At 47.5% G+C, this 14,255-nt stretch overlaps 1 protein-coding gene across 1 annotated transcript in view; it reads left to right on the top strand.

Moving 5' to 3' along the window:
- The first annotated feature begins 4,964 nt into the window (after positions 1–4,964).
- Positions 4,965–14,255, top strand: part of LOC144168584 (uncharacterized) — a 52,752-nt gene continuing 43,461 nt past the window's right edge. The window contains exon 1 of the mRNA XM_077697538.1: positions 4,965–4,977. Within this exon, the coding sequence (XP_077553664.1) occupies positions 4,965–4,977 (13 nt within the window). The remainder of the gene's footprint in view (positions 4,978–14,255) is intronic.

Genomic DNA, 14,255 nt, shown 5'->3' with positions numbered 1-14,255 from the left:
GGGCCTGTCTGGTGCACAAATAAAGAAATTGCTGCTCGGATTTAAGGGCGAAAGCTTTATCATACAAAACTGCGGTGACTGCAGAAAATAGAAAATATTACTGAACCTGCAGGCCTCGCCTTGTGTGTTGCTATGGTGCTTTTGAGAGGAAGCCGCTACTACGTTTACTGTCTGATTGATTGATGGGTTTAACGCGCCGACGCAACGCAGGCGATGAGGCGCTCCGTAGTGGAGGGCTCCGGATTAATTTCGACCACCTGGGGATCTTTAACGTGCGCCGAAATCTCGTACGCACGGGCGTTTTTGCGTTTCGCCTACATCAGAAAAGCGGCCGCCGCGGCCTTGAATCGAACCCGTGACCTCGTGCACAGCAGCGCAACGCCTTAGCTACTGAGCCACCGCGGCGGTTACTACGTTTACTGTCATCAGTTGGTTCTCTTTGCACCAGTTACCAAACGCACCGATGTGTCTTGGCAAGTGCGCACGATTGCTAAGACGCATGGGCGTCGGCGGTAGTATGCAAAAGGGGCACTTCTCCCCCCGCTCCCAAGCCACCCCAGAACAATTGTCCGGCCCCTCACCCTCTCCCTCTTTCCCCTCAATGCAATGGGTTTGCCCCCATCAAGACGAAAGCCTGCCGATGCCCATGCTAAGACGCGAAGCTTTTTTCCAAAGGCTTAATGTCGTCAGCATAAAGCAGAAAAGAAGAATGCATTGTGGCGACACAAACATCATTAACAAATAAATAAAACAAAAGAGGGCCTAGAATAAACCCCTGCGGCACGCCACTTGAGGCACAGAAGCGAGACAGGACGCAATGGAAGGAAGACACAAGACTAGCGCTGGACATCAACAGAATAAATTTTACCACACACGAAAAGGTATACAGAGACAGCAGACGCGCGAACATGAGCGAAATAAACAGGAAAATGTTTGGCGATGAAGTCAGGTGGTTCTCTTTTTACGCACTTGGCAAGTGATAATCTATTCGTGATAATCGAGGTTATCTATTTATTGTTTTGACAACGTCATAGATGGCGTGCTAACACAGTTGTCACCTGCATTTACAATACACCACGCTTCAAACAATTCACGGCTGGCCTGGTCTTTAAAACAGCGCGAAACTTGAGTTTTTTTTTGTTTTTTTTTTTTTTTCGAGAAGTGGAAAGCCATGTGGAACGCACAGGCAGAGGCGGCAGTGGTCAGCTAAATTGCCCCCCGCCGGGAGCGCTTGAACAATAGCATGTTTTGCGGATTGGATTCCCGGCCGCGGCGGCCGCTTTTCTGGTGGAGGCGAAAAGCAAAAACGCCCGTGTGTTCGAAATTTCGGCACACGTTAAAGATCCCCAGGTGGTCGAAATTAATCCGGAGCCCTCTACTAGGGCGCGCCTTATCGCCCGTGAAGCGTCGGCGCATTAAACCTCATAATCAATCATCGTACAGCTGTTCAAGCGCTCGCGGTGGGGGGCCATTTAGCTGACCACGGACCACGCCAGCCGTGAATTTTTTGAAGCGTGGTGTATTGTAAATGCAGGTAACAACTGTGTTAGCACGGCGTCTATGGCGCTGTCAAAACAATAAATAGATAATCTCAATGCGCACTTGCCACGTGCGTAAAAAGAGAACCACCTGACTTCGTCGCCAAACATTTTCCTGATTATTTCGCTCATGTTCGCGCGTCTGCTGCCTCTGTATGCCTTTTCGTGTGTGGTGAAATTTATTAAGTTGATGTCCAGCGCTAGTCCGGTGTCCTCCTTCCTTTGCATCCTGTCTCTAGCTGCGCTGTTTTTACCATGTTTCATTGCTCCAACCATCCAGCCTATATATCCAAGAATTGACAGAAACGATACGGTTGGTGGTCGTTAACGTTAATATAGATCAGGGAACCATTGAGTTATAGGCAAATTGTGACGGACTACATCAAAAGCGTTGTTCAAGTCAATGTAGACAGTATCAAGCTGCCTCCAACAACGAACCGCTTCGGACGCTCCTTTCATCCAAGAAACAAGATTGCGTCATTATGAATGGCTATGTATTACTTAAGAGGAGCGAGCTGGAGATGTTTACATTTTTCCAAAGATTAATTTTAGCGTTTATTATGGTTAAAGCCACAAATCCTGGAGGTGGAATCGATATACCGCAGAAGCGAGGCATCATAGTGCAACCCCGGGCATACTTAGGTCATGCCTTGTAAAACTGCCGTTATTGAAGCTTACTGCCGCCGCGCAGAAAGACGCAGTCGCTCGTGAGGTCGCACGAGTCACTCCCCGGTCCGATCAAAACAAAAATGATCCAGCAGCTGCAATTTGGTCGTAACGCGAGCTGCGGCTTGCTAGCTATACTGATAAAACAGGCCGTCTTGGAGCACGTATACTGCCTCCCCGTCGCGCGATGCAACCGCGCTCATCTGCTAGTAGACGAAAATTTTATAGCTTTGCCGTGCAGTCAGTGACGTTCATGGGTCAGGCATACTGCGGCTAATAACCGCCGCGGCGATGCTGGACGAGAAATGGCAGTCTGCGGTTATATGACCCGGCGGCAAATGAAACTGTCTAGATCTTGCTTGTGTAGAAGCCGGCGAGCCCACATCCTTACACGCGCCTTGATTCTCTCTCTCTTTCTCTCTCTCTCGCTCTCTCTCTGAGTTGCGTTTTCTTTCTTGATGATTATTGGGCGAGATTCCGTTCCCCTATGGGTACAAGCCCGCCATTTCCTGTACGTACCTCCTCCTCCTTCTTCATCTTCATCATCTTCTTCTTTCTTCTTCTTCTTCTTCTTCTTCTTCTTCTTCTTCTTCTTCTTCTTCTTCTTCTTCTTCTTCTTCTTCTTATTATTATTATTATTATTATTATTATTATTATTATTATTATTATTGTTATTATTATCCAGTTGTTACTTTTCTTTCCTTGTGCTTATTAATTAACATTTTTTTTCAGACTACTTTCATGTGCTTCGCTAGGAGAAATATTACTTGTACAGCTCTCGATCTCCTCTTATCTTTTTCTGTTGTTGTCGTCTATAAGCCTTTCTAATTTTGTCTTTGCAATTTCTTGACCTCACGTGCGTTTTTCAACCTCGTTATGTTTTGTAATTGTATCCATACGTGTACCAGCATTAAGGCCTCATGGCTGTTCCTGGACGCGATAAATAAACACAATTGATTGATTGATTGATTGATTGATTGATTGATTGATTGATTGATTGATTGATTGATTGATTGATTGATTGATTGATTGATTGATTGATTGATTGATTGTGAGTAACTGCTAAAATAATCCTTCGTAGCCTAGGTGTAGAATTGCGGATCTTGTCGAGAACGGCCTGGGTCGAGCTCTAGCAGTGCTGAAGTTTTCGCAAGACCCGGGTTTTTTTTTCACTGTAAAGAGTTCTGTTAGCTCCATTCTACGGCTTCTTTCCAGAAATAAGAATTGCTTAGAATCTTTTACGTCGGTGTCTATGCAGAGAGCGGTATATCAACACGTTTAATTAACGTTCTGCAGCGCACCGGATGTACCTAAGTTGTACCTATCTGGGAACAAAATATCGCCAATCTTAAGGCCTCATTTGAGAAGTATCCCGTATTTCCCAGTATATAACTGGAATATATGTGACGTCGACTGTAGAGGAGCAAGCAGATACACGGCCGTTTTTCTTTTTTCTTTTTCGAGGACTCACGATGGCTCAACGCGTATAAGCACCTTGCTTATTCCTGCTTGGCTTTAAGGCGTTTTCGAAGAAGAGAGTATGAACAAGGAAGTTCGGAAGAACCTCGAAAGCAGATTTACACGATCGTCGTACGTCGCAAGGAACCTATGGAGACCTGCGCGACGCTTGACTGCCAAATTTGCTGTCGAAGGGCCTCGCGAAGCCTTTCAGCGATTACTGATTTTGCATTCTGGACCGAGTTCTGGGTTTTTCGAAGGAGACACACCCATTACGTGCCCACGAAAGCACGCCCCCGAAACCACTCTCGCATACAAAATGCCACGCGTGTCAAACGCGCTTTAGAATTGCGAAAAATAAAGTATAGAATTTGTAAGGTTTGATCCATCATTGTCCCCAAGGTCGATTAAAAGAGGTGTGGAAAGTAAAGGTTGTAATATGTTAGAACGTCACCAGCCTAGACGAATGCCCCCAAGAGGCATTCCCCCCCAACGCAGCTAGCGTTGGGAGGAAATACAAAACTACAAAAAATGCGGTTGTGAAAATAAAATCTTAATTGTTTCGCACATTTGAAAAATGATGCACAGTTACACAGAATTGATTACATGCGTCCGTTATCACAACGCGTGACTGTTAGCGAAGTGCCAAAATAGAAATGCTAAGTACAACAAAGGAACGAAGCAGCCAGATTTTTGGTTTTTGAACATTTGGAGAACCCAGTCACCTTCAAATTTTTACGGATGGCTCAGTCGATCCGCACAGAGGGGTTAGTGCAGTGGCGTGGTTAGTGCAGCGGCGTATGTCATTCCTGATGCCCAGGTTTCCTGGGCAGCATGCCTGGATCATGTGGTGTCCTCCACCGAATCCGAGTGCATTGCCATCGCGGCTGCTTTGAGAAAACTTAAGTCGTATAAGCCGCAGGAAGTTGTAATTCTGACTGACTCCAAAGCAGCACTACAACTTTTGCAGCGTGGGATGCTTACGAAAAACGACTGTCAGCGTTCCTTGCGGCTTGTACAAGAATTTAGCAGCAATGGTTTTAATGTGCGGTTTCAATGGATTCCATCCCATTTTGGCGTCAAGGGCAATGAGACCGCTGACCAGATGGCGCGGAGTGCGCTGCAATTTGCACCGACAGTTAAAGTTTCCCCCAATCACTGGAACGCCTTCAGGCGAACAGTGGCCGAGCATTTCAAGTTCCTGGGAAATCGCTATCACCAGCCTTGCGTCACAAAGGGGCTTACAAGATCGGAGGCAACATTGCTGTACCGCATCCGAACGGGCTCAGCGAAGACCACAGCATGGCTATTCAAGGTGGGCCTCGTGTGATCGCTTCTATGTTCGTCATGTGCAGTGATAGGGGATGTACACCACTACGTAATGTGTTGCCCAGAGATTGATGTCGAGCGGACTGCAATGCTCTCAGCGATTCGAAAAGTGGCAGCCCCACACATCACTCTGGACCACGTCGTCTTTCCAAGGGGACATTGGGTGCTGCGCAGAGACGTGTCACGCCTTCTCCTAAGCTTCCTTCAGGAGACGAAGCTGGCAAACTCGTGGTGAAAGGACACTACCATTGGCTAATTAGGAGGAGCTTGGGCGGAGCAATAGCCGGCATATCCAGCCAGGCTAGCCCCGCCTGATCCCACACAACCACCACCACCAACAACAACGTAAAAAGTCGAAGCTCCCGGTTTGTTTGTGCAACTGTCGCCACATTACCGCTTCTTTTGAAAAAGGAATCAAGCTTATATTTTTTAGTGCACGTGGAATACGTTTTTGAGAAATGTTCTTGCCTATTCAATCGAAGTCTGTCAGCCAGAGTTCCGAGACGTGAAGCTGCTTCTTTCATGATTCTTTCATGACCCTCGCCTTTTCGCTGCATTCAGACAAAATATAACGCCAGAAAATCGCGCAGAAACCCTGCTCTCAATAAAATTTTATATTGGGATTAGTGTTCCAAAACCTCAAGACTGTTGTAACCTGGGTCGTTATAAATAAACGTTATTGGCTTTGCGATGTGCGTTGACCTGCCAAAATCATTTTCGTTATATCCGGAAGTTCATTGTATCAACATAACCAACGCAGGGGCGCATCATTTTTCTCTCCTTTTTACTGAAGAAGTACCGTTTGTTTCACCCAGGCATCTAAGCTTCTGTCTGCGTCTGTTTCAGGGGGTAAACTCCGTAATAGATATATTATGACGAGGTTTATTGGCAGGACGGCAGCAAGGCGTCGAAACGCAGAAAGGCTCAGCTGAGTCCGAACGGGTTGTGCCGTGCGCGCTCAGCTCTCGTGCCAACTCACTGGTGATGATGATCGTGTGTCTTGCCATGATGATGATGCAGGTCGCATGAGGTAATACCACGGCCGCCGGATGAAAGGCGCACTGTGCGGTCTCATCCAACGGCCGTGGTAATACACTCCGCTGGCTGTTCTTCCCACTTCACCCTTCACCGCTGTGTGGCTGCGCTGGTAGTGTTACGTCGATGGTGGCTAGTCTTCCTCTGTACAATATATATACAATATATATACAATATATATATATATATATATATATATATATATATATATATATGTGTGTGTGTGTGTGTGTGTGTGTGTGTGTGTGTGTGTGTGTGTGTGTGTGACGTCCCGCAGATGGATGATGCAGGGCAGTTGGCCGGAATGGGAGATTAGCCACCAAGAGACGGTGCGGTGCGATAGTGGTGGACGATGAAGAAGAAGTTGTTAATAAAGGGGTTGGAGTTCACAGTCAATTGTACCGCACAGCAAAAGGTCTTTAACTGGTGGAACTCTGATTGCAGCCGAGATTATCGCCGTAGAAAAGCAGCTCTGAGGACTCTTCTGCACAATCACTGTCCTGTAAATTGGATAAACTATAAGTACATGGCAGCAGTGTTCAAACGTACAGTTGCGAAAGCTAAAATGGATTACATTATAAATCTCAATGACTCTCTTTCGAATCCGAAAAATAAAGCAGCGCTCTATAAGTTCATGGAAAGCAATCGGGCGGTTTCTATCAAGAAGTTACAGTCATCAGAGGTCTTGACTTCTGCTGAAGAGGCCCGGATTCTTGAGCGCTCTGCTAGAGGTCTTGCGGTTCGCTTTTCTTCTCGTTGTAATAACTTCCGTCTTATCGGTCCTCCAGAAACGGATGATTTCATGCCAGTCTCATCTTGTGATCTGACGGAGGCCTTGCCCATCACACGTTCTGCGGCGCCGGGGCTTGATGGCGTGACTGTTGGTGCTATTAAATTTTTGGCTGAGGAATTCCAACCGGTTCTATTGAATGTGATAAATTCATCCCTCAGGTTTTGTTGGATTCCACTCAACTGGAAGGTGTCCAAGATAATTTTGCTCCAAAAAAAGCCAGGTCAGGGTTTCGATTTAGACAACTTAAGGCCGATTGCTCTGACCTCCAACATGATAAAATTAATAGAGCGAATACTGCGAATACTTTTAAACGGATGACTTCTTTCATGCAGGACAGGCAAGTACTCAGTCCTGCTCAAATTGGCTTTAGGCGGGGATGTTCTATTTGGAACGCTCATGTGGACTTAGAGGCGAGGATCCGCTTAGCACAAAAAGGGAAACTGGTGTCGGCACTAGTGACCTTAGATGCAGCTAAAGCTTATGACAGTGTCGAGCATGGTATCTTACTTGACAAACTAGCGCGTATAAACTTGCCTACATATCTTTTTGCTTGGATTAGGGAGTTTTTGGCTGATCGGGAATTCTTTTGTACAAACGGAAGGCTATCTTCAGGAAGTTTTCCTCTAACTAGAGGAGTGCCTCAAGGATCGGTTTTATCGCCCTTACTTTTTAACATCCTTATGAGTGACATTCCTATATTCCCAGATGTAACAACCTACGTTTATACGGATGATATAGCGTTTTTTGCGGCCGCAGTCGACATTCATTCGCTATATGACCGTTTGCAGGCCTATTTATCTGTCTTGGAGACATGGCTTGACAGCATTTATTTAACGTTAAATGTGTCGAAGAGTGCTTTACTTGTCTTCCCGGTTGCAGGAACAATTTCAATTTCTCTCGCGCACAAAAATCAAGTCATTCCGCAGGTGGATTCGCTGAAATATCTTGGTGTTACATACACGTCTGCTCTTGATTGGAAGGCACATATTAACACATCGGTCACAAAAGCGGAGAGAGCATTTGGTCGCATGAAAAGACTATGTGGGAAACGAGCAGGAGTGCGCCGGGACACACTTTTGCTGTTGTACCGAGCCTACGTCCGGCCAGTCATGGAGTTTGGATGCGTCTTATTTTGCAGTTGTCCTATCTACAAACTGCGTCCGTTATACCTGTTGGAGAGGCGCATTCTTCGATTTTGTCTTGGCCTTCCCCGGTTCGTTTCGAACCGAGTTCTGTTCTTAGAGGCACGCGTTCCTGAACTTAGGGTCCGTTTTCTTTTGCTGACGGTGCAAACTTACCTCCGCATGTACGAAGCCCCCTCTGGGGCTGCCAAGCCTGTATTTATTTGTGAGCCGAGTATATTTTTTACATCTCCGTGGCCTAAACGTATCTCCCCCCAAGTGCTTTTCGTTCAATCATGCCTGGATTGTATTTCTGTTAAGCTATATGAGGTCATTCCGGTATCCACAATCGAGCGAGAAACTGAGTTTTACTTTCAAAACCCCTTCCCTTCCGCTGCAAAACTTCTACCACGCTCGCTATTAGCCGCTATTTTAAATGAATATTTATCCAATTATCCTGCTTCTTCTGTGATTTATACTGATGCATCTCAAAATGACGAGAAAGCTGGAATTGGTATTTTTTCACAATCTTTAGACTGGAGTTATTCGCTGCGAATCCCGGATTACACACCCATTTTTATGGCCGAATTTTTAGCAATAGCTCTAGCTCTATGCAAAGTAAACATCATCATATTATCTGATTCGATGGCAGTTGTATCGGCGTTAACTTCCTCTTCGGACTCTCCATTGTACCGCACACTATTATTTTTTGTTCCCAGGCACGTGAAGGAGGTACGCTTGTCTTGGGTCCCTGGCCATACGGACATCAGGGGCAACGAGCAAGCGGACCATTTAGCTAATCTCGCCGTCACAGCTCCCATTCAATTCGGAATTCCTAATCTGGCTCTATTTGCATCTGCGAGACTAAGACGATATTGACATTTAGACGCCACCCGTTCCGATTCACTCTTATCATTTGAAGAGTTCCAACATTTAAAGTACGGGTGGAATGTTCATTTTTGTGGCTCTCGGCAATGCGAGGTGACCTTCACCGAGCTGCGCTGCAGGGTACCGAGGCCTAATTTCTATCTGTTCAGATCGGAACTTTCACCTACAGAACTGTGTGCGGTGCCAGGTCCCCGAAACAATCGACCATTTTTTCCTCGACTGTCGCCGTTTCTCAACAGCTAGACAACTGTTTTTGAAGGAGCCGATTGAGAGGTTGGGGTTGACTTTATCGATAACACTTATATTATCCATTGGCGCATCAAAGCTGGGGTTTGCAAGAAGGGATATATATAATTGCATTCAAAATTTTCTTTCTGCCTCAGGTCGTTTGAATTGCTAAGCGGTGCTGATTAGTGGGTAATTCGGGTTTCATTAACAACTAAGTTTCCTTTTACAGCCTCTTTCCGGAAATAAGTATATCGAAGTCCCCACGTTTTTAACCGATTTAGCCCTGGCCAATCCCCCCTTGTGAGTACGTGCCAAAAAAATTTGAGGACATCATCATCATCATCATCTTCTTCGACGGACGCCATGTCTCCTGCGTTACACTAGCCGACAGGATTTACCGTGCAACCCCGCATCATGACAACATCCAAGAAAGCCATCACCATCCCCAAGTACTCGGGAGCAAGCGACGATGTTCCCTTTGACAAGTGGCTCCGACTCTTCGAGGTGAAGACTGCGGCCACTGCATGGACCGAGCGAGACAAGTTGTTGAATTTCTCCGATTACCTTGAAGGTGAGGCCTTCCGCTGGTACCTTACCGAGGTGTTTGACACTGGCACAGCTTGGGAAGACCTCGTTGCATGCATGACCGAACGGTTCGCAAGCGCCATCGCGGATCCATTCCGTCAGTTCATTCATTGCCGCCTGAAATCGGGCCAGAGCCTCAAGGAGTATTACGATGAAAAAATGTGTCTGGGACGCCTTGCTGAACTAAAGGACGCAAACCTTATATCAGGGCTCATCGACGGCCTTCCTGCTGAAATGGAAATGGCTCTTGCCGGGCTTACTCCACCCACCCCAGCAGCGTGGCTTTCAGCTGCGCTTAGAGTAGAGGCTGCTATGAACCGAGCTAAGTCGCACCGCGTTCCACCAGGTCGACACGCACAGATCAATGCACCGAGCGGCAATTCCCATCAGCGTCCGCCTAATACGCCGGGCCGAGCACCCATGTCCGAATGCAGGCATTGCGCCATGGCCGGCTTGCCACGACAGATGCACTGGCACAATGAATGCCCACGACGCGCAAGCATTTCCGCCCTCGCTACCAACCAGGAAAACGAGGAGGGCGACCCAAAGCTACGTTAATTCACTTTGATGCACTCATTAACGGGCACCCAGTCAGCGCTACTCTTGATACCGGAGCCACAATTACCTGTATCAGCGAAGCAGTGCTGACAGCCCTTCGCCTACAAATAATGAGAGATTCATGCATCACTGTAGATCAAGTAACATCTACCAAAACTTTGGGTCGCGTCAATATAAAAGTACGAATCGGAAAAATCACCAGGGAAATAGAAGCGCACGTTCTGCAAGGAATGAAGAGCAATCTACTTCTTGGCTTGGACAGCGCCTGCCTCTTCAACTTGTTTCTAGACCTCGACACCCTGACCCTACGCCAAGGAAATGATGTCCTCCACTCCCAACGCCCACAAGTCCGTTACGCGGCTGACAAAAACGCTTGTGTACAGGAACCTCAAGCTTCCGATTTGGCCCACCTAAATGAAACTCAGAGGTCTGCACTTAAGCAACTTCTCCACAAGTATGAGAACATTTTTTCCAAATCACAAACTGACATTGGGTGTATCAGTAGCGAGATGCATCGCATTCCCGTCACAAACAAGGTCCCCATCCGCAGGGCTCCCTATCGATGCTCAGAAGCCGATAGCGTCGAAATGGACAGACAAGTCAGCGACCTTCTCACGCAAGGCGTAATACGGCTGCCTACGTCTCCGTACGCTGCCCCGGCACTTCTGGCAGAGAAAAAGGGAGAAGGGCGCACACGTTTCTGCATAGATTACCGCAAACTGAACGCAGTGACGGTAACCGACTACCAACCCATCCCTCGCATTGACGACGTTCTAGACTCTCTCGGGAAATCGACGTACTTTTCAACGTTAGACTTCACGTCGGGTTACTGGCACGTCAAGATGCACCCGGAAGACATTCCGAAAACAGCCTTTGTGACACGTACCGGTCACTACGAATGGCTTGTTATGCCTTTCGGTCTCCGTAACGCCCCAGCCACTTTTGAGCGGGCTGTCAAGTCCATCCTAGCAAAACACCGCTTAGCGCACGTCACGAACTACTTCGATGATATTGCGGTGTATTCTGACACGTTTTCTGACCATCTGAAGCATCTCGACGCCGTTCTAAACGCTTTTAAAAGCGAATGCGTCAGGCTCAAAATGAAGAAATGTCAGTTCGCACAAACATCCATTGAGTACCTGGGACACAGGGTTTCAAATGGCGCAGTCACTCCGAAACGAAGCAACGTGGAGGCGATTTTGCGTTTTCCCACACCATCGCGCCCGAAAGAGCTGCAGCGTTTTCTCGGTACCGTGAATGTTTACCGTCGGTACATCGCTCACTTCAGTGAAATTGCCCATCCACTGACGTGCCTCCTCAGCAAAGACGCTACGTGGAAGTGGGACTCTGACTGCCAACTGGCTTTCGCTAAGCTGAAGAAATGTGTCACGGAAGAGCCGGTTCTTGCCATCTACGATGCCTCCAAACCTTGTGTGCTGTACTGTGATGCGTCCAGCAAAGGTATCGGCGCCGTTTTGAAGCAGGCTGATGAAGAAGGCCGGGAGCACCCAGTTGCATACCACTCACGCAAGCTGCTCAAGCACGAAGTCAATTACGCCATCACAGAGCTTGAATGCTTGGCAATTATTGACGCTATCGACAAATGGCACTGCTATCTGCATGGAAAACCTTTTACGGTGGTTACCGATCACGCTGCGCTACAGTGGCTTAAAAACATCAAGAATCCGCGAGGCCGTCTGTTTCGATGGTCCTTGAAGCTCTCCATGTACGATGTCAATATCAAGCACCAAAAGGGCACTGACAACATCGAAGCTGATGCACTTTCGCGAAACCCGATTATTCAGCTTCTATCAGCTGAGCAACTGCAAGATCATCCCAACGACAAACCGCCTTGCAAGCACGTCATTGAGAACGGAATGGCCATAGTGACGCGTAGAGGGATTCGAAAAGTCTACGTTCCTGCCGCTCTGCGATCTTCTCTTCTTCAGAAGGCTCATGACGCTTTTGGTCACGTTGGAGTCAAGAAGACATTGCGACTTTTGTCTCCACAATATTATTGGCCTGACATCATCACCGACGTCTCAAAATACATTCGCCACTGTGACACTTGTCAGCGCTGCAAGAAGACGAAGACCAAGCGTTTCGCATCTTTGGAGTCCCTACCACCAGCTGAACAACCATTTGATCTTCTGGCCATGGATACCATCGGAGGTTTTGCGAACTACGGTTCTCCAAAAAGGTTCATTCACTTGGCCGTTGATCATGCCACTCGTTATGTTTGGGCTTTTGCGCACCGAAATGAGACGTGCGATGCGTACATTTCCTGCCTGAAGAGCATCTTCATTGCTGGAAAGCCTCGGAAGTTCCTCTCCGACCGCGGAACAGGATTCACCGCAGGCAAATTCAAGCAGTTCCTCAAACACAACAACATTCATCAGCTTTTCACAACTTCTCAACGACCGCAGTGTAATGGCCTAAACGAGCGCACTAATCAGTCCATAGTTACTCGCCTCCGCTGCAAAATCAACGACGAACCGCGAAAACCATGGACACGCCTTCTTCCAGAGGTTGTTGATGAGTACAACAGGACACCTCATGAAGTCACCGGCTACCCACCATGTTTTCTCATGTATGGTACACCATCATACCCCTGTCTCCTCTCCAACACTGCCGAAACCCTGCAAGAAGCTCGCGCAAACGCAGTCCGTAATTCCCTGGCGTATCACGAGAAGAATAAGCTCATCTACGACAAGAAGTTTCTTCCGTCAGAGCTCCAGGTGGGAGACTGTGTGTTATATGAGTCACCCTGGCATCCCAACCGCGGCAAACTCTGCGCGATAATGGAAGGGCCGTATACTGTCCTACGCAAGATCTCTGCTGTAAACTACGAGATCGACCGCAGCGTGGCTCCACTCGGTCGTCAGACTGACATTGTCCATGTGGGGAGGCTAAGACGATATTATCCGCCCCTACACCAAACACTCTCTCGGGGGGAGGGGGAAGCGTGTGACGTCCCGCAGATGGATGATGCAGGGCAGTTGGCCGGAATGGGAGATTGGCCACCAAGAGACGGTGCGGTGCGATAGTGGTGAACGATGAAGAAGAAGTTGTTAATAAAGGGGTTGGTTCGACGGACGCCATGTCTCCTGCGTTACATTGATATATATATATATATATATATATATATATCAAAGTTGCAGTCCTTATTGCCAGTGCTGTTTGGCGTTTTAACAGTGTTTTATAGTGCCGAATGAGATATGGTTGCCTTTTTTTTATGCAGGAATAAATAATTGACAATTCAAGCCGAGAGAAAATGCGCCGTTTTTACCGGAAGCGGGAATCGAACCCACAACCTCCGCATAACGCGTGCGGTGCTCTACCATTTAGCTAGTTCCGCGGCGACTCCTCTCTCGACTATACCTCGGGGTTTTGTATTTACGACTGCTCAGAGCCCGGTCAACTAGCGCCGCCAACTAGCGACGGCATCCCTCGTCCCGTACGTCTCTGTTCTACAAAATGCATTACGAGGATTCTGACTTCAGCAGTCTGAAATTCCTTTGGCTATCCCCGACTTCCGACCACGTCTTACGTGCGGCCGCTGGGGAAAGACGTTCTACGTCTTCCCGCGCTGGTCGAGGGGCGGCGCTAGTTGACCGGGCTCTGAGCAGTCGTAAATACAAAACCCGGAGGTATAGTCGAGAGAGGAGTCGCCGCGGAACTAGCTCAATGGTAGAGCACCGCACGCGTTATGCGGAGGTTGTGGGTTCGATTCCCGCTTCCGGAAAAAACGGCGCATTTTTTGCTCGGCTTGAATTTTCAATTATTTATTCCTGCATAAAAAAAAAGGCACCCATATCTCATTCGGCACTATAAAACACTGTTAAAACGCCAAACAGCACTGGCAATAAGGACTGCAACTTTGATATGTGTCCTTACGGAATCCCTCGTCCCGTACGTCTCTGTTCTATATATATATATATATATATATATATATATATATATATATATATAGAGAGAGAGAGAGAGAGAGAGAGAGAGAGAGAGAGAGAGAGAGAGAGAGAGAGAGAGGGAGAAGGGGAGGGGGGCGTAGTTAAG

This window comes from Haemaphysalis longicornis, unplaced genomic scaffold, assembly GCF_048455015.1.
Source record: "Haemaphysalis longicornis isolate Haplotype H1 unplaced genomic scaffold, Haemaphysalis longicornis Haplotype H1 scaffold_2, whole genome shotgun sequence".
In the NCBI taxonomy this organism is placed as follows: Eukaryota; Metazoa; Arthropoda; class Arachnida; order Ixodida; family Ixodidae; genus Haemaphysalis; species Haemaphysalis longicornis.
Note: the sequence above shows the minus strand (reverse complement) of the source record. Positions and strands in the feature narration are given on the sequence as shown.